The sequence below is a fragment of the Abramis brama genome, assembly GCF_963993115.1.
Source record: "Abramis brama genome assembly, chromosome: 16".
Classification (NCBI taxonomy): domain Eukaryota; kingdom Metazoa; phylum Chordata; class Actinopteri; order Cypriniformes; family Leuciscidae; genus Abramis; species Abramis brama.
The window spans coordinates 34,996,042-35,016,570 of record NC_139978.1 but is presented as its reverse complement, the minus strand read 5'-3'; the positions used below and the strand labels follow the sequence as shown (position 1 = coordinate 35,016,570).

Genomic DNA, 20,529 nt, shown 5'->3' with positions numbered 1-20,529 from the left:
ATGACTTGTGAAGTGTGCACGTACGAGAGCGAGCAGAAAGGAAGAGCAGTTCCGTTTTTTGGCCACAGGTGTCAGTCGCGAGTTTAAATTTCAGAAAATCGCATGTAGCCTCTTTAAAGTCCCCTTGTAGTCAATCATTTTATTTTATCACTTAAAACTCATCTTTGATCACAAAAATTACATATTAAAATGTTTTTTCCATGAAAAAAAAATTCTTAATGCCTTAAAATATCTTGAATGTAACTCGACACCCTTGCCTCATTTAATATACGCGGTTCTATGAATATGCAAATTAGCCTCCACTCACTCACTCCGCTCAGAGATCCACTGGTTGACGATCACACGTTGATCTGATTGGTTACAAGGTAGTTTGTGACGTCAGAAACACCAGCGATTTCAAAGCGTGTTTTTGAGACTGTCTTTGGTTCACTGCAGTTTTAAGGAGGAAATACTCAGCAATGGAGTCGAGTTATGAATTTACACATGGTTTGTCTTAAAGCATATTAAAAACACCACATAGACACATAAACAACATTAAAAGCTGGATTTTCACCACAGGGGGACTTTAAAACAAGAAAAAATGTCTGCTTTTCAGAAGAATCTGTTTTCCCTTTAAAATCAAGCGTAGCGTCAGTTCTGGCAGGTCACGTTAGTCAAGCTCGCATCAGCTGACCCTCAGCTGATCCACATCTACCTATAGGAATACGACGCCTATCACCATATACATATATAAGCTCCTTCAGTATTATCAGCAGCTATCGCGTTTCTCAGGAGCTAATTACCCTCCTCCATCCCCAGCTCCTCCTCTTGCCCAGTCAGGATTTGGCATTCTGATTCCCCTTGAATCAAAATAATTATCGAATAATGTTGTGCTTTAAAATCTTGAATTAAATATATTTGCAAATTTTCATGATGTTGGCTCTGTTCTGTTTACCCCAAGGGGGGATTATTGCTGCTCTCCCTGCTCTTATCCATGCTAGGCTGCGCAGGGAGTTCTCGCTCAGAACGGAACCATACCGCCAATCCAAACTGTATGCTAATTGTCAATCATATTTGACGGTAGTGGTCCTGACAGAATTAATGGGATAGTTCACCCCAAAATTCACTTCAACAAATGAAGTGGTACTAGATATTCAAAACACATTATTTACTCTAATAAATGTGGGAGTAAAACTGAAGAGCTCTGTATAAACTCTCACTCCCAGTCTTAATCACAGAGAGACGGTTTGAACTAGGGCTTCACGATAATGAAGAAAAGTGCGATATGTGATAACTCATTAAATAATGCGATATTCGATATGTGATACGATAATGCTAAAATTGTGTAAAATAAACTTAAATTATCTTTAAAATATATTTAAAATCATATAACCTACATATGTGTTTCACATTCTTTTTGTGACTAGAAAACATCCCTAAACTTCTGACAGTGAACATCAGTGTTTTACTGTGGCATAAGAAGTGTTATTTTAACGTCAGTGTAAACCTCGGGGTTTAGGGGTTCAGGTTATCCTACATTAGGGTTATTTAACAACAGAAACTGAATAATCAAATGTAAAAATAAAACACTGCTTAGTTTTCACTGTATGAATTAAATATATACTGATTCTTATTAAAGCTACAAAAGTTATTCAGCCCTTTTGTCTTTTGTTCATGACCCTAGTTATTGCATATATCATGATGTATACATTTGCGATATTTCGATAATTTCGATATAGGCCTAGTTTGAATCATAGACATGCTCCAACTTTAAGAAAACAAATCCTGTTGTAATAGTGTTTTAGTGTGAAGTGAGGTGAGACGCTTACAGGAGAGCTGCTTAAGACAGATGATCCTGACAGACCAACAAACACCCACAGCTTGGACTAATAACTTCAGGATGCCGGATTTCAGTCGTCTAGTTGAGTTTAGTTCATTTCCAGCGCTCATTTTCCAGAGAAAATTCAACTCTGATAGCTTGTAGCGTCACTTTTGGCCAGTGCTGTATATAATGCATATAGCTTTTAAAAGTGGTGTAGTGCGTTCCAGGCTTCCTGAAACCTTCCCACACGGACACAGACTCAACCCACATCTCCAGTAATGAGTTGGCAGAAACATTCCTGATGTCAGCACTGACAGGAGCCAGCTGGGAAGGGAGGGAATCTAGATTATTATCACTCATCCCTCGCACTCGCTCCGGGACGCTCGGCACCGAGAGCTCCGTCCACTGTGAGTGTGTGTTTGTGCAAAAGGGAAAAATACAAAGACGCTGGAAAGAAAGGAGCAACGAGAGAAGTAGGAAGAAAACATTGGAAACTGTCACTCGTGTCAGGAGGAGAGTGACTCCGCCGGGATGAGAGGACTGATAGTGAAAGTCATTTGCAGTGGGATGCTTTTCCTGACAGGTAAAGTGTCGGAGCGTTCTGGAAGTCATGTGGGAAAAGCCTGCAGAAAACTCGGGATTCTCCTGTCCACGAAGAGCGACTGGTTCCTTCCTTTGAAATTCAATTTATCATGAATATCATACATAAACTGTAGAATGTGTTCTGGATTTTCAGGCACATAGTTATTAATTGAAAAGCACAAATAAAGACACTCATGTTCAACGCAACGAGTGATTTGCTCACTCAGTATTTTTGTTTTGTATTCCAGTGCAAATATGTACAATGACACATGACAAGAAGTCTTGTTTTCTGAAAAATATGTATCATAAATAAGTAAGTTTGTTTCATTTTTTAAATGGGGTCAGAAAAATAAACTTGTTTTTCCTCTGAATTAAGTGCATTTTTTCTTTAGAAGAATTTCTCCAGAAAACAAGCCTCTTATTTTATGTTATTTTGCATATCTTTATTTAAGAATTTGAGATATTTCTGCAAGTGGGGTCAGAAAAATAAACGTATTTTCCCTTTGCATTAAATTTGTCTGAAAACAAGACTATTATTTCATTGTATTGCATCTCAAGTAAATGTATCTTGATTTAAGAATTTAGATATTTGTACTGGAAAACTACTGTAAAAACTACTGTATGTCCGCTCTAGGATTGTATTGTTCTAGTTTACTCTTGAAATTCAGTATTGTGGTATTGCTAACATTGTTGGTTTCAGTATATTAACTTGTTTCTTTTCCCTCATATACTGTATATATATATATATATGCATGATAAATTTAACTGTAGTGCAACTTTTTGCATTCTGCATAACATGTGCTAGAATTCAGAAGTCAGTTTCATTTGTATAGTGCTTTTCACAATACACATTGTTTCCGAGCAGCTTATCCGTAATCTTATTTGCAAAATGTATTACAAGCAACTACTAGAACTCTTTACAGTTTGCACTGACATTGATTATAATGGTTGCTCAATAACAGAGCGCTCTAGTTGTTGTGTGCTGGTGTAGTTTGGTCATATTTACAGGTGCAGTATTATTATTCACAGCGGTAGTTAACAGTAAATTAAACACACTAAATAAACTTCAGTTAAGTAGAAGCAACCGTTCCAACCATACGCTGGCATGCCAATCCTTTTACCAGGATTACATTGCTAAAAGGCTTAAAGTAAATGCAGTTAAAGTCAATTTATTTGCTTTTATCTCACTGTGCTGTTAGTAATTGATCAAGGTTGCAGTTGCTTCATAAGTTTCTGCTTAAGATTTACATTGTCAGTTGCATTTTTTTTGGTTTGTTGGCTTTCACTCAAATGAAGTCTTATGTTTTCTTCATTTGTTTGATATAATTAGTTTAAGTATAACCAATCACTTTCTTAGTCACAGGATCTCTAAAATCCTCACATAAAAGAGTGTTGCGTAGGGCTGCACAATTCATCAAAATAAAACTGGAATCATGATATGGCTTATTGCGATTATAATTTAATTAAATAAATATATGTGTTGCGTATTTCAAAAAGTGTTGGCCATAATATTAGTAAATTTTACAACTAAATATTACAATAGTAGTATTTTTTATATTTAGTATTATTGTATATTTTATGTAATATTATCAACAACAAAAATAAAACTTAGTATATTGTTATATTATATTGCTTAAATATTTTTTTAAGTTTACAGTGAATTATTACAATAGTAATAGTTGTCATTTTTTATAGTATTGCTATTATTATTATATGATCCACAATAATAATAATAATAAAATAATATTAATATTTTCTTACAATAGTAATATTTCTTTTTTCTTATTTTTTATTTAGTATTATTTTGTATTTTATTTATTATTATAGTATTGTTATTATTATATTATCAACAACAACAGCAATAATAAAATGTATGATTATATTTTTTATATTGTATTACTTAAATACTACATTTTTATATTATAGTGAAATATTTCAATAGTAATAGTAGGCTACTTAATATTATAGTATTATTATTATTATATTATCAATAATAATAATAATAAAACATTATCTTTTTATATTTGTATTACTTAAATACTAAATAATGTTTTTTACAATAGTGATAATTCTTATTTTTTCTTTAGTATTATTATATATTTTATGTATTATTATTAACACTTCTTCTTTTTCTTCTTCTTCTTTATAGTCATATTGATACATAATCATAAAATTGTTGCCGAATTGTACAGCATTACAAACAAGCAAAGCAAACCATGTTACATTTTAAATCCTAATTTAGATCAGAAAAACTGTGTTGCATATAAAAAGCTTTTGAATAAGACTAACAGTTTTGTAGAACAGCAGTCCAGCAAGCCTCACATGACCTGTGTGTGTGTGATCCCCCTGCAGGTGTGGTGTGTGAGATTGACGTGGATGAGTGTGAGAGCGAGCCGTGTCGGAACGGTGCCCGGTGTGAGGATGGCATTAATGACTACGTGTGTTACTGTCCTCGTCCTGCGCGGGACCAGTTGCCCTGGGGCGGCCGGGACTGTGACATCGAATTGACCGGGTGTGTGGACGACCCCTGCCTGAACAGCGCCACCTGCTGGCCGTCACTGCATGGAGAGGAGCATCGACACACCTGCACATGCCCTTCTGGTTATCATGGGGACCGATGCGAAACCTCCACCACCTTCTCCATGACGGGTGGAGGTTATGTGGTCTTGGAGGTTTCACACAGTAACCGGAGTCGCCGGGATGCGGGATCACAGGCGCCCAGTGTCCAGATGAGGTTCAGGACGACTTTACCAGATGCAATCCTCCTCTACCGGGGAAGCCAAGAGCACTTTTTTACACTGGAGCTGAGAGGTGGGAATCTTCTCTCCAGAGCCGAATCTGGAGATTTAAAGCTTGCTGTGACGTTAACCGGGGAGTTCAGTGACGGCCTCTGGCATGAAGTCTCTGTTAGTGTGGATGAGAGACTCGTTCTGACCCTGATTTCAGAAAACAAGACCGCCGAGGATGGAGGACACAACCAGCTTCTGTCCTTCCAGCCGAAGGGCTTGGAGAAGACACACATCGGAGGCGTTCCTCAAGAGTTCCTCAACAACACGGCGTCCGGGACGGCGTTCGTCGGGTGTTTGGAGGATCTGCGTGTAGATGCTGAGCTGGTTTTACCCAGAAACCTCAGCTCTCAGTATGTGCAGATGGGCTGTGAGAGGAGCGAGCGGTGCCGTCCCGATCCCTGCTCTGAGCGAGGACACTGTGTGGATCTGTGGACCGACTACATGTGCCAATGCCACACGCCGTTTCACGGACACAACTGTTCAGAAGGTGAGCTGACTTTTTAAATAACAGCTTGCCGTAATGAATTATTAAATTATGTGTCAATGATACGACTTTGATTTGTAAGCCTTAATTTGGTAAGCCTTAATATAAGCCTTATTTGATGCCTCTATTTAATAAAAAAACACATATATATGTATATATATATATATATATATATATATATATATATATATATATATATATATATATATATATACACACTACACACACACACGCTACTGTTTATTAATTAAATTTAAGAATAGTTTTTTTGTGTGAAAGAAGTCTCTTCTGTTCACTAAAGGAAGGCTGCGTTTATTTGTAAACAGTAATATTGTGAAATATTTTGTTCAATTTAAAATAACTAGAAATCTTTTGTGACATTATACACTACCCTTCAAAAGTTTTTTTTTTTAGTTTTTTTTTTTTACAGGATATCATTCTAATATGCTGATTTGCTTATCAAGAAACATTATTATTATCAGTGTTGAAAACAGTTTTTTTTTCAGGATTCTGTGATAAATAGAAAGAACAGCATTTATCTGAAATAGAAAGCTTTTCAAACATTATAAATTACTTAACTGTCACTTTTGATCAATTTATTGCATCCTTACTGAATAAAAGTATTCTGCTCACCAAGCCTGCATTTAGGATGAAAATTACAGTAAAAACAGTAAAATTGTGAAATATTATAATAAAAACTGTTTTCTATATGAATAAATACAAAACTGTAATTTATTCCTGTGATCAAAGCTGAATTTTCAGCATCATTACTCCAGTCTTCAGTGTCACATGATCCTTCAGAAATAATTCTAATATGAGGATTTGATGCTCAAGAAACATTTATGATTATTATCAATGTTGAAAACATACAAGCTTCATTTTTTTGTGTGGAAACCATTATACATTGCCACCCAAAAATTTGGTTTTAGTAATATTTTAAAAGTAAAAATAGAAATTTATACACCAAATATGTTTAAAATTGACAGTAAATACATTTATAATGTTCCTAAATATATCAAATAAACACTGTTCCCTAAACTGGATTTTGTGAGGAAACTACAGGTTGTTTATAAGTTGAGTAAAAACTAATTATTTACTAAATCATAAAAATATAAAATTGATTAAAAAAATATTTTATTGGTTTACCTGCATGTCCTGTGACCATTAACTAATATCACAGAACTATGAACATGTTGTTCAATTATTGAAATATTAACTTAAAATAGTAAATATTTTAAATCAGAGGCTGACAAAAAAAGTTTGCGAATCCTTGATCATCATTAATAGCAAACAAGAATGAGAATGACCAAAACACTACTGTACAAACACATGGTAATGATAATTTGGCAGGACTGTGTTTCATGAGTCATATTTTCACACGTTAAAGCTGCAGTCCGTAGTTTTTCCTCTTTGTCGCCATCTCTGTTCGAAATCTGCAATTGCAGTTGTTCGCGGAATTATCAACTTTACGTGGGTTGTGCCTCGGCACGGCAACAGCGCGGATGAATCCGATGTTTTGAGGGGAATGTGTGGCTGTCAGTCGCCGCCGGTGTGGATACTGGCATTCGCAATCACAGATTCTACTTTTGGGAAGTTTGACCAACATAAGAATTTTCACTGGAAAATGTAATCTGAACAAGTAACATCCACTAATGTTCTGACCAACTAAGGAAAAAAAAGCATTGCAGTAAATCACGCTGATTAAATCTAACGATCGCTTATCATATCACGTCAAACCGTGCAAATTATACTTTGTTCTCAAATTGTTAATGTTAACAACATCAGCATTGCGTGACATTTAATGCCCTTCCGATATTATCCTTGTTTCCGCATGGGCCGGTTGCAGTCTCTTTTTTTCTGTAGCCGCTCCGAAGTCCGAAGTCTTTTGCATTTTACAACGGGTGAATCTCCAGTTGGTGATTGTCGTTTGAACCTTTCTGGATCCGCCATCAAATTGCTAAGTTTAATTATATCAAGTGCTGTGAGAAAAGGCTATAAATCTCCAGCATCCTCACACTCATAGCTGACTAGCCAAGACTCTTCTTTATGTGGACAGATGTGACGTAATGACGCAAACACATGCTCGAATTTCCCGCGGAAATCCACCAGTACCACTGGAGTTAAAAACATTATTACAAGCTTACCGTTTTGAGTCGAGCTACGGCAAGCAGAGAGTTTTGAACACTGGCTGGTTGTGTACTTGCTCAAAAATGTATTATGGATCATTTTTAACCCAAAAAAGTTACGAACTGCAGCTTTAAACAAATCTTAAGTCTCCTAAAGCAGGCCTCATCAACTATAAATTCTTAAAAATATTTTTAAGGTGTACATGTTTTCTCTCGTATGTTCTGGATGCTTTTCACTAAAACTTTTAAGCGTTCTCCCCAACAGAGCACTCTTCATGGACGTTCAGTCACGAGCGCAACAGAAGCTTCGCTGCGTTCCCCATCCTCCAGAAGCACGACTCAAACCTGAGCGTGTCGCTGTGGCTCAGATCACGGCATTCGGACGGCCTGGTCTTTCAGCTCCAGCATGACAATCAAGCTTACTTCACTCTTTTTCTGAAAAATGGCTCAGTATATATTGCGATATACAACTCCATCATAAAGGCCTCCAGATTCCTAACCGATGGGGAGAAGGCCTTTGTGGCTATTAAAAAACAAGGTGTTTTAGTGTTTAATGAAACGCAGCAGATTTCTGCCAGTCATGTTGATTTTGAGGTGGAGGCGGGAGATGTGGCGTATCTCGGTGGGCTTCCCGAAGGAGAAAACACTGTACAGTGGGGCGGATACTTCAAGGGTTGTTTGCAGGACGTCCGGATAGACGACACACAACTGTTCATGTACTCGGGGAGCATCAGCCAGAAACCACAGCATTCAAGCTACTTACCCAGAAACTCCTCGAATGTGCTGGAGGGGTGTGTGGGCGACCAGACGTGTAAGGTGAGACACTACCGTTCAAAAGTTTGGGATCAGTTTAAAGAAATGAATACTTGTATTCATCAAGGGTGCAAATTAATCAAAAGTGACAGTAAAGACATTTATAATGTTACTAAAGATTTGATAAGCTTTAAATTTAGTGAAGTGGAAAGAGAAAAACACTGCTAGCATGAATTAACATGTTTTAACACATTGCTAGCATGAATTAGCACATTGCTAACGTCAATTAGCATATTGCTAACATTAATTCGCATATTGCTAACATGTTTTAGCACATTGCTAGCATGAATTAGCATATTGATAGCATGTTTAACACATTTCTAGCATTAATTAATGTTGTTAACAAGTTTCCACAAATTTAACATGAATAAGAATGTTTTAGCAGATTGCTAGCATTAATTAGCATGTTGTTAACATGTTTAACAGGTTGCTAACATGAATTAGCATGTTTTGGCTCATTTCCAACATGAATTAGCATGTTGTTGGCATGGTTAACACGTTGCTAGCATGATTTAGCATTTTAGTAGCATAACTTACCATATTTACATGTTTTAACACATTGTTAACATGAATTACCATGTTGCTAGCATGTTTTATCACATTGCTAACAGTAATATCGAGCCAGTTGTTAACATTTGTCAAGCCAACATAATAAATGCTGTTCTAATGAACTTTCTATTCCAAAAACAAATCTTTTCTACTGTACTAACATCTGCTGAGTGTTACACACTTTTCTGGTGTTTGCCTCGACTCCTCAGATGTTGTACTATCACACATTGTGTTTGCAGATGAAGCCCTGTGAGAACGGCGGGAAATGCCGGGTCATCTGGAATGACTTTGTGTGCTCCTGTCCGCTGAACTTCTCCGGGAAGACGTGTGACACGCGTGTGTGGTGTGTGAGCGATCCGTGTGACTCCGGGACTCAGTGTGTGGATCTGCCTGATGGTTATGAGTGTGAGTATCCGACTGACTGAGCTTCAGTGTTCCCTGTTTTATTCTTAACTAAACTCAGACGAAACCCAACAAGTCATATGAAAAAAATAAACATTTAACCCTTATATTTTGTTTCAGGTCAGTTTGACCCACAATGCATTTTTTGAGTTTGTTGGAAAATCTAGGATGTTTTCCTTGAAATCTTCTTGAACTTGACCCATACATTTAGTGGTTAAACGCACAGACCCAAAATAAAAAATTTAATAATAATAAAAAATAATGTATTTTGTATGTATGTGCATTGAAGGTGTACTTTTTTTGATCTTGGCATTTCTAGTGGAATGCTCTAATGTTAGAACTTCAGGAAAGCTCATAAAAAAATAAATAAAAAAAAATCTATAAAATAAAAAAGAATGTAAATAAATACAGTTTTGTTTTTGTTTTTCATTGTGTAATTTTTGGTTCATTGATTTGAATCCAATTGGATTCAATTTGAACCGGAACAGAGTCGGTATAGTTTATTTTTGCTACTTAATAAAATAAAATATGACATAATTTCACCAGTATTCTGTCAAAATAAAAGCTTTATGATTTTAAATGTTCACCTTTGAGGGTTTCAAAGTATTGCGTCAAAGAATATTAACATATTGAGAGAATTTAAGACATAAATATTAGTATTTTAACTTTCATTTTTTATTGAATCTTCATAGTTTATTGTAATTTATAAGAGTAATATATTTCTGTCATATTTTTTTGTTACAACAATAATAATAATAGTAATAATAATAATAATAATAAAAACAACATTAACAGTTCAAATTGAAATATATGACAAAATAATAATTTAGTGGCTATCATGTAATATTTAAACTTTTAGTGTAAAATACACATTTTAATATTAAGTACATTTTTATTGAATAGTCAGTTTTTTTGTAATTTACAACAGTAATATTTTATATAATATTAGAGTTAAAACTAATAATGATAATAAAACAGTAAAAGTTAAAATTGAATTTTTTGGCAGTCATGTAGAATTTTTACTTGTAGTGTAAAAATATTTTTTTTATATTATCACATACATTTTTTATTGAATAGTCATAGTTTATTGTAATTTACAACAGTGATATATATCTGTCATTTTTTATAATTAGAGTTAGAACTAATAATAATAAAATGATAACAGTCTAAGTTTCAATATATGACAAAATAATCACAATTACATTTTTTGGCAGTCATGTAGCCCTATATGAAAAATCATTTTAAAATATAAACAATTAAAATAAAACACTAGCTAAAAAAAGATCAGTTTACTTACGCACCATGACCAACATCAAAGAACCATGTGACCATGCAAATGTGTTGTTAAATGATTGACATTTCCAGTGTATGTCAAGTAAATAATTGGATTAGTTCAAGTAAGTGTTAACACACTTGTGACGCCCTGTGTAACACACTCCTCCTCACTCCAGGTTTAGCCAACGCCACATTTGAGAGCAACGCTCTGAGGTTCAGTGCCAACGGCTCCCTGTTGTTCCCGGTGACGCGGATCTCCATGGATCTGCGAACGCGCGAGGAGAACGGGACGCTGTTGCGCGCCTCGGACCGGCTGGAGTTCTTCTGCATGGGGCTTCTGAACTCCTCGCTGATCGTGAAGTTTCGTGAGGGGAACAGTCTGGATGTGCACGCTTTCACCAGCGAAGTCCCTGTTTCGGATGGAGAATGGCATCAGGTGTTGTTGCTCTACACATCCGTCTCGAGGAACTCCGCTTCCCGTTGGACGCTGGCCGTGGACGGCCGGATATCGGGATCCAGTCTGGCGTCTGGCAGCTTGAACTTCTTCAACTCCTCCACCGTGTGGCTGGCGGAGAACTACACCGGCTGTTTGGGAGAGGTGCGGATCGGTGGGGTTTATTTACCGTTTTCCGGACGCCTGGAGGGCGAGGCGCCGCAAACGTCCCAGTTCATCCGAGTTGGCGGGACGGCAGAGCCTCAGCTGGGATGCTCCGGCTCCCGTGTGTGTGTTTCCGAGCCTTGCCTGAACAACGGCTCCTGCGCGGATCTCTTCAATCTCTTCGCCTGCACATGTGTCCCGGGATGGACGGGTGAACGCTGCGAGGAGAACGTGGACGAGTGTGTCCAACAGCCCTGTGTCTTCGGCGTGTGCCGGGATCTGCCCGGGGACTACGTGTGCGAGTGTCCTGATGGATACGCTGGGAAGAACTGCCAGGAGGAGGTGGACGGGTGCCAGGAGCATCGCTGTGAGAACGGAGGCTCGTGTGTGAAGACGGTCCCGGGATACACCTGCGTCTGTCCACCTGCTCACACGGGCCCGTCCTGCGAGTGAGTGATGTCTGCAGATGATGGGGCCCGGGGCCGGTTGCAGAAACAGCCATTATGTTAACACGGTGTCTTAAGTTCTAGCATGACCCACTAGCAGTCAGTCTGGGGCAGTCAATCTTCCTTTTCGGAATCAAATTAGGCCAATCTTGTTTTTTTTTTATGTAACTGATTTTAAAAGCTATGAACAGTTTTAGGCCGTGTCCACCAAAGCGTTTTTTACAGGTAGCCGAGAGTTGAAGAATGTTCAACTTTGGGTAAAACGCAGCGCTCATCACTGTCACTTTACCAAACCGTCCAATCACAGGCGGGACTAATACCACACCGACCAACCGCCACATTCTGCTTGTACAACGTCAACAGACGACAACAACAAGCATAATAACAGAACTAAATCATTTAAAACAAGAAGCAGAGAAAATACGTTACATTGTATCGACATTTTAATATAGAATCAACACTGAAACAAAATATGTGTGAAATGAGATACTAGTAACACTTTTGTGGATATTCCGTATCATAACAAGCAAAGCGTCTCAACTGAAAAAAAACGTAACGCTGCCAAAACGCTCTCAAGCGCTCATAGCTAGGCGTTTTCGGCAGAGCGGCTAGTGTTTTCAGCGCTTTGGTGGACACATGGCCTTAAAGAAAAAAAATTGAAGTCTAACTTGTTACACTAGTCTTAGAGGTTTATGCAACCGGCCCCTGATCTTTGAATGCTTACTTGTTTAGCTTGACACTTGGCTAACACACACACACACACACACACACACACATATATTGAAAGAAGTCTCTTCTGCTCACCAAGGCTGCATTTATTTGATCAAAAATACAGTACAAACAGTAATATTGTGAAATATTATAACAGATTTAAATAACTGTTTTCTATGTGAATATATGTTAAAATGTAATTTATTACTGTGATCAAAGCTGAATTTTCAGCATCATTACTCCAGTCTTCAGTGTCACATGATCCTTCAGAAATCATTCTAATATGATGATTTGCTGCTTCTTATTATAGTTCTTCTTAATATTTTGAATGTAGTTTTTATTTTTATATCTTCCATTTTACTTTTAGTTAAAGTTTTAATCATTTTATTATTTTGTCATTTTTATTGTTTTTTTCCCCTCAAAAATAGTTTTTATTTTTTATTTCAGCTTTAGTTTTAGGAGATCAAGTTAAACGGCATGAGAGTGAGTAATTGATGACAATTTTCAGTTTTGGGTGAAATATCACTTTAAGACTTTCGTTCATCTTTAAAACACAAATGAAGATATTTAAAAAGAAAATTTGGACTAAACCGCTCGATTAAGATTAGTTTTACAATCTCTCTGTAAGGGAAACAGGTAAATTTAGCTCAAAGGGAATTATTAATTAATTTTACAGGGAATTTTGACATAATGATTCTTCATGCTTCTCACAAACATTCTTTCACAATCTGAGTCTGAAGAATCTTGACATTATCATCCTGGAATATGACCATCATGTGTCTTCATACACGGGTGTTTAAGAAATGAAAAGTTAGACACTCCATCAATGAGGGTTACAGTAGAAGAACTGTTGCCAAACATATAACACAGAAGCATATAATGCAATAATGATCCGAACATAGACTCTTAAGCTTTTGCTTATTTAAGTCTAAACAGCGACTTGAATAATAACAAGGTCAAAGTCAAATGCGTTACTCTATTAATCAACACTGCTGGAAGAACTTCGAGTTTGCTTCAAAGATTTGTGCCGAATTGTACCAACTGATTCAAAACCATATTCAAAGAAAAGGACCCTGGTTTGATTGAGTTTAATATCTATAAAGCCTTGTTGTATTTTCACATTAAGGATTATGCACTCTCAGAAAAAAGGTACAAAAGCTGTCACTGCGGTCGAACCCTTTCAAATGTTGCATCTCTGTACCTAACGTGTGCATATTAGTATCTCAGAGGGACATATTAGTACCTAAATGGTACATATTAGAACCTTTTGAAAGGGTACCGTCCCAGTGACAGCTTTTGTACCTTTTTTCCTGAGAGTGTGTCATTTCTTTTATTGATCATTGATAATTAAGTGTGTGTCATCAGATGGCGTCAGTGTGTTGTGGATTCAGACTGTGAGAATGGAGGCGTTTGCACTGAAGGATCCTGGGGAAGGAACTGTACCTGCAGACCAGGCTTCAGCGGAGAGAGGTGAGATCCTACACACACACACACACACACACACACACACACACACACACACACACACACACACACACACACACTCTTGTACATCTATCGTTATGAGGACATTCATTGACACAATGCAATCTGTAGCCGCTTACCCTAAACTTACCCATCACAACTAAGTGCCTAACCCGACCCCTGACCCTAAACCGACCCTTGACCTCATTATAACCTTATCCCTAAAACCAAGTCTTGACCCTCAAACAGGCCTTTAAAGGCTCTCAGAAAGTGAGGACCGGCCAAAATGTCCTCACTTTACTCTCTTTGTCCTCACTCCAATGGTCTAAAACTCAAACGGACAAACGGATCCTCACAAAGATAGTTGTACAAGTACACACACACACACACACACACACACACACACACACACACACACTCACTCATCATGTGGGGATTATTACACCTAATGGACTTATACTTTACCAAAACATGTCCCTGGATCAACACTCCTTTCAATGTATTCAAGGGACTAGGAGGAAGACGACTAGTGAAAGGAATATCGTTTCAGTGCCAACAAAGCAGTGCTATATTAAAATGTTACTTACTGAATGTACTGTACGTTGCAGCATTGCCACTGTTAATGAACTGAACTGAACTGATCTTAATCTTGACATGGTTATCTTCTCTAGACCTGCTGAGTTTATTTCATAAATGATCAACTTTGGAACATTGACACGTATTGAACTATATAAGTTGAGCAGAATAATGACACTTGTCTTCTGTAGAGCTGAAACTGAATCTGTTCTATTATTTAAAAATTAATTTTGCAACATTAATTAAGTTAATTTCCTATTTATTAATGTGAAGCTGCTTTGCAACAATCTGTATTGTGTAAATACATGTGGTTTGTCTATTCATTAATATTTTGAATTGGCTTTTATTTTTATATTTTCACTTTTCATTTTAATTTAATTTTAATGTTTTTAGTAATTATATTATATACTTTTTGGTCGTTTTATTTGTTTAAAAAAATTCTATTTAGCTTTAATTTATTTGTACTAAGTTTTGATAGTTTTAGTACTTCAACTTCAACTTATTTATTTCAGTTTATTTTTTTAAATTTCATTTATTTTTTCATATTTAGCTTTAATCTATTTTTATTTCAGTTTTAGTTTTGTTATATTTATTACTTACTTATTTCAGTTTATAGGCATCATTTCAAAAAAAAATAAAAATCATTTATATATCTTTTAAATCAATTAACAAAAAATACTTTTTATAGTTTTAATTTTAGTAACAATAACAGTGCAACAGAGGATGTTTATTCAGAAACCAATCATGCTTATACAGGAAAAATATTGAACTTGCCAGATTCGCACACAAATGTCTGTCCACTTTGTCCACAAAATATAAATAGTGAGCAACATCTGCTTGTTTGCTCTGCATCTGTAATCAGGTTTATGTAAATCTACCAGAGAAAAAGTTTCTTTAGCTTTGATTCGTCACTTTAATGGTGGCATCTTTTAATGCAGATATACAATTCTTGCCACAAAAAGTGGAAATGTGTAAACTATAGTTAGACTGAGGACTTTTTGTTTTCCAGATGTGAAGTGGATATAGATGAATGTGAGTCGGACCCGTGTCTTAATGGAGGCACGTGTGTGAACAGAGCCAATCACTACCTCTGTGAGTGTGTGTCGGGCGTCAGCGGAGAAAACTGTGAGAACACGGTGAGATCTTCTCTTCGTTCAGCTGGTTAATGCTTGGGCCTTTTGTTTCATCCATCTTCTTCTCGGGCCCTACCAAATCTGTCAGTTTTCCCAAATTCTTTTTGTGTTTTTTCTGTTTACATTTTTCTGGATTTTTTTTTTTTTTTTTTCTTGTTAATATAACCATGCCTAATTAATTTAAATCATGGAACATATACAATTTAACAACAATTTATTCAAAGTTTAACAAAAATTACTCTTTTAGGGCTCTATGATATGTGTTTTATTTTTTCCCCAAATTCCATTTTTCTGTTCAGTTAGCCTACATCTGGATTCAGTTTCATTTTAATAGTTAAATTAAATGTCTAATGAATTTAAAAAATTTTTTTTACGTTTAACAGAAATTAGATTTTTAGGGCCTCTATGAATTTTTTTCCCAAATCATTTTTTTCCCCTTCGAAATTAATTAAAAAGGTTTTTTTTCCTAATTTTTCTGTATTCTGTTTTATTTACAGAAAAAATATTTAACCATCAAAAACCATGTCTAATTAATCGAAATCATGAAATTCAAGTTAAAACAGAAATAAAATGTTTAGAGCCCCATGAAATCCGTTTTATTTTTTTCCAAATTACGTTTTTTGTGTTTAAATTTTGAATTTAAGTTAAATTTTAGCAATCAAAAAGCATGTCTAATTACACGAAATCATTGAACTTATACAATTTAACAGCAATTTATTAAAAGTTTAACAAAAATTAAATTTTTAGGGCCCTATGAAATCAGTTTTATTTTGTTCCAAATTTCAGTTTTTCTGGGTTATATTTTTTTCTGTTTTAATTTTTCGGTATTTCATTTTAAAGGTTAAATTAAATTTTAGTAATGTATGCCATTTAACAGCACTTTAATAAAAGTTTAACAAAAATTAAATTTTAGGAAAAGTTTAACAAAAATTACATTTTAGATTGCATGTTTTCCATCTTAGTTTCCCTTGATTTCATTTTAATGGAGTAATTACACTTTAAAAAATAAATAAAAAAATTAAACAGCATATCTAATCAATTGAATTCATAAAAGTGTAACAATTTAAAATCATATTAAAAATATTTACAATAATAGGGCCCTAAGAAATGTTTTTATTTTTTCAGAAATCCGTTTTTACGTTAAGTTCTATTTTTGTGTGTGGATTCCGCGATTTTGTCCACATGTCCTGCAATGAGTGAATGCCAGGGCTGTAATGTTCTCCGTGTGCTCCTGTAGAAGCAGCTGCAGACGGAGCGCGAGCCGTGGCTGCTGGTGGCCGTCCCGCTGGCGTGTCTCGCTGTCCTGCTGGGAGCGCTGGGATTGGTTTGCCTGGTTCTCACCACCCGGAAGAAACGCCAGTCTGAGGGAGCGTACAGCCCCAGTCAGCAGGAGGTCGCAGGAGCTCGGCTAGAGATGGGCAGCGTGCTCAAAGTGCCTCCGGAAGAAAGACTCATCTGACACACATCTCACCCTCATCATGACATATGAAGGAGGCAAAGCCAGCAGGAGTGGCTGTTATGAGCCGAGGCACGTTGAGCAAAGCTTTGTGTGCCTTCAGTGGAGGGATAGTGGAGAAAAACCTGGCGTTCTCCACTAAAAAGAAAGCAGTGGACTACTGTACTTCATCTCGGGACATTTACATCTACAGCCACTGTGCACGGCAAAAGAAAGAGAGTTTTTGTCTTGCTTTCCTCTACAAATACCTAACTTGAGATTTACAATTACTTGAGAAGCAAAATGGTCTTTTTTACTAAAAAATTGAATCAAAATTAAGTTATTTTATGCTTAAATCAAGAAAAAGAAAAAATCTGTCAGTTAGATAAGTACAATAATCTTGTTTCAGGGTTTAGACGGTCGTGAAAAATCTGGCAAAGTCATTGATTTTTAAAATAGCAATTTCCAGGTCTGGAAACGTTTTGGAAAAACAAACAAACCCAGAAAGTTATATTTTACATGAATACATAGACTTTCGTGGAATTTTAGGTCATGAATATTTGCAGAAAAGTTGTTTTCCCTATTCTTGTTTTAAGCACAAACTCAATTCATTTTGATGATTTTCTTCAGAAAGCAAGACTTAAAATCCAAGTCATTTTGCTTCTCAAGTTAATGTACTGTATCTTGATTTAAAAAAAATCAAACATTTTTGTATAAACTGAGAAATATAAACTGTGACCACTTTCCATATATAGAATCATTGTTTCATTCATAGGTTTCAGACTGATCACAGGCCTGTCAATCATCTGTGTCAAGCCACTAAAACTTAGATTATCTCTCTAAAGAAGAAAGACAAAGACGTGAACAAACACAGTTTCGGGCGCTTGTGATCCATATACAGCAGCTTCCTCACTAAAAACAGCGGGACAATCTAAAACACTTACCTTGAAGAGTGCTGAACGTGTCCTAATGTCCAAAGACTGAGATTTTAAAAGATCAAAGTCAATATACACGTTATTTATGATGCATTAAATTGCACATCAAGCATTTCTATGGGAATATGCTTAACATCCAAGTTAGCGCATTGTGTTCATATTCTGGGTTTATCTGTTTGTCTGTACATTGTATGTTTTATTAATAAGGTCGTTCATAAACACATCTGTTGGCTTATATGTGACCCTGGATCACGTCACCAGTCTCGAGTCGCACGGGGATATCTGTGGCAATAGCCAACAATACATTGTATGGGTCAAAATTATCGATTTTTCTTTTATGCCAAAAATCATGAGGATATTAAGTAAAGATCATGTTCCATGAGGATATTTTGTAAATTTCCTACCGTAAATATATAAAACGTTTATTTTTGTGAGTGAATGCAGCACAATCGCCAACATAAATGCACAACTTTAAAGGAGATTTTCTCAACGTTTCGATTTTTTTGCACCCTCAGATTCCAGATTTTCAATAGTTGTATCTCAGCCAAATATTGTCCTATCATAACAAACCATACATCAATGGAAAGCTTATTTATTCAACTTTAAAAATCTCAATTTAAATTTTTTTTTTCCGATGTGACTGGTTTTGTGGTCCAGGGTCACATATATAGAATGCATCATCAATATCAATCAAGGTCTTTAAATATCACTGTCTTACTACATTAGTACTTAGTACAAACCTGGTAAAAATAACATTACATGAAAACTATGAATAATGCGGCAATAATTCCAACGACAAAAAAGCACAGAGTTTTGGGCTTTCAGAGACCGCAACGAAGGCTCTGTGTTTCAGTGAGAATGATGGTTTGATGAGAACTACAGTTACCGTGTTTCACAGCGTCAGGGTTTCATTCGAGGTACTTGTGTACAGTGTAGCTTGTGGATAAATGTGTAAATACACTGATACTGTACCTTAATGTGGCCATCGTTTAATATTTTTCTTCCTCGTGTGTAATGAAAAGCATCTATTTATGATAACATGATATCATTGAAAATGAGACACAAATACTAAAGCTGAAATGCTATATTTTGTTAATGATTGTAAAGAAGAGAAAGATATTTTACACAGTCAACGCATTGTTGTCCATAGCAGTTTGTATGTCAAAAAGAATGTGTTTTATATAATATAAAAATCGGTTGAAGCATACACTGTGTGCCTTGCTAATATACCCCAAAAATCAAGAATTTTGTTTTCAGAATCCACTTTTTTTCTCTTTATTTCCTTTAGCAAGGTTTTTATCGTGTTTGTGTTTTGTGACTAGTTTTGTGCTACACTGGACTGATGTTAGAGGAGTTAGTTACGCTGTAGAGAAGAAGGTTTTCTATATAAACGGTCAGTATTTTGGTTAAAATCCACTTGTTGTGTTTCCACTGGATTGACAGATACAGTATTGTGTGTCTCTGCTGTTACAGTATTACCGTGAGATGTGATGACTGTATTTGTATTTTTATATTATGTCGTGTCATTTACTGTTTCTTTCTACTTGATGTACATTTTTAAATCTATGATGAAATATCATTTTATATTGCTGTATGTGACATTACTGAATGTTTGAGTGGCTGAAAAACACACATCAAATTAAAATGTATTTTGTCATTTTATTACATGAACCATCCATCTGCAAACAGCTGAGCTCATTACCTTTGATTTTTTTGCTATATTAAATTTGATCATTTTTCAGTCAATCTGTGATTCTTAATACATTTATGAAGGGAATAAGTAAAATGTAACGGTGCAATAAGGTTCTATTAATTAATGTTGGTTAATTGGCAGAAGAGCAATACAAGTATTTATTAACCTTTGTTAATGTTTGTTAATAAAAATACAGCTGTTAATGTCAGCTCAAGTCCATTAAATATTATCAGATACAACTTTTGATTTTAATTATGTATTAGTAAGTGTTGAATTTAACCAACTATCTCCACACATCAGATAATGAGTCACACAGAACATTCCACAGAGAGAAACTCCCTTAGACAAAGAAAACATCTCACACCTCCTCAACTCATTATTGGCCATTTCACAAAAGACGTGCTTTCATTTTATATCATGAACCATGAACACAATATATGCTGAAATGATGTTTGAAGTCATTAAAAGAAGTGATTCTTAAGGCCCGTTCACACCAATAATGATAACTGGACAAAATCGTTCAGTTTATTCTAAGAAGTTTATTCTGCTCTTTAAAGCAGGATGGATTCTGATTGGCTTTCATTGTTTTTATCTTTCATCAGCTGGAAAAAAAATCATTCTGAAAGTGTTTCCGGTGATATTGTGTCTCTGTGCCTTTATTGTTATAAAGTATATGTGGACTCTGCTATTCTATTTTAGTTATAGTATCTAAGTTAT

General features: G+C 35.7%; 1 protein-coding gene across 2 annotated transcripts in view; it reads left to right on the top strand.

The window, feature by feature from the left end:
• Positions 1-19,865, top strand: part of crb2b (crumbs cell polarity complex component 2b) — a 36,813-nt gene extending 16,948 nt beyond the window's left edge. The window contains exons 7-13 of one of the 2 annotated variants that reach the window (XM_084087194.1): positions 4,736-5,659; positions 8,048-8,598; positions 9,384-9,549; positions 10,998-11,868; positions 13,942-14,046; positions 15,626-15,752; positions 16,987-19,865. In XM_084087194.1, coding sequence (XP_083943320.1) covers positions 4,736-5,659; positions 8,048-8,598; positions 9,384-9,549; positions 10,998-11,868; positions 13,942-14,046; positions 15,626-15,752; positions 16,987-17,208 — 2,966 coding nt within the window. In that variant the 3' untranslated portion in view covers positions 17,209-19,865. The remainder of the gene's footprint in view (positions 1-4,735; positions 5,660-8,047; positions 8,599-9,383; positions 9,550-10,997; positions 11,869-13,941; positions 14,047-15,625; positions 15,753-16,986) is intronic. The other variant, XM_084087195.1, reaches the window with a different exon arrangement.
• Positions 19,866-20,529: the final 664 nt, after the last annotated feature.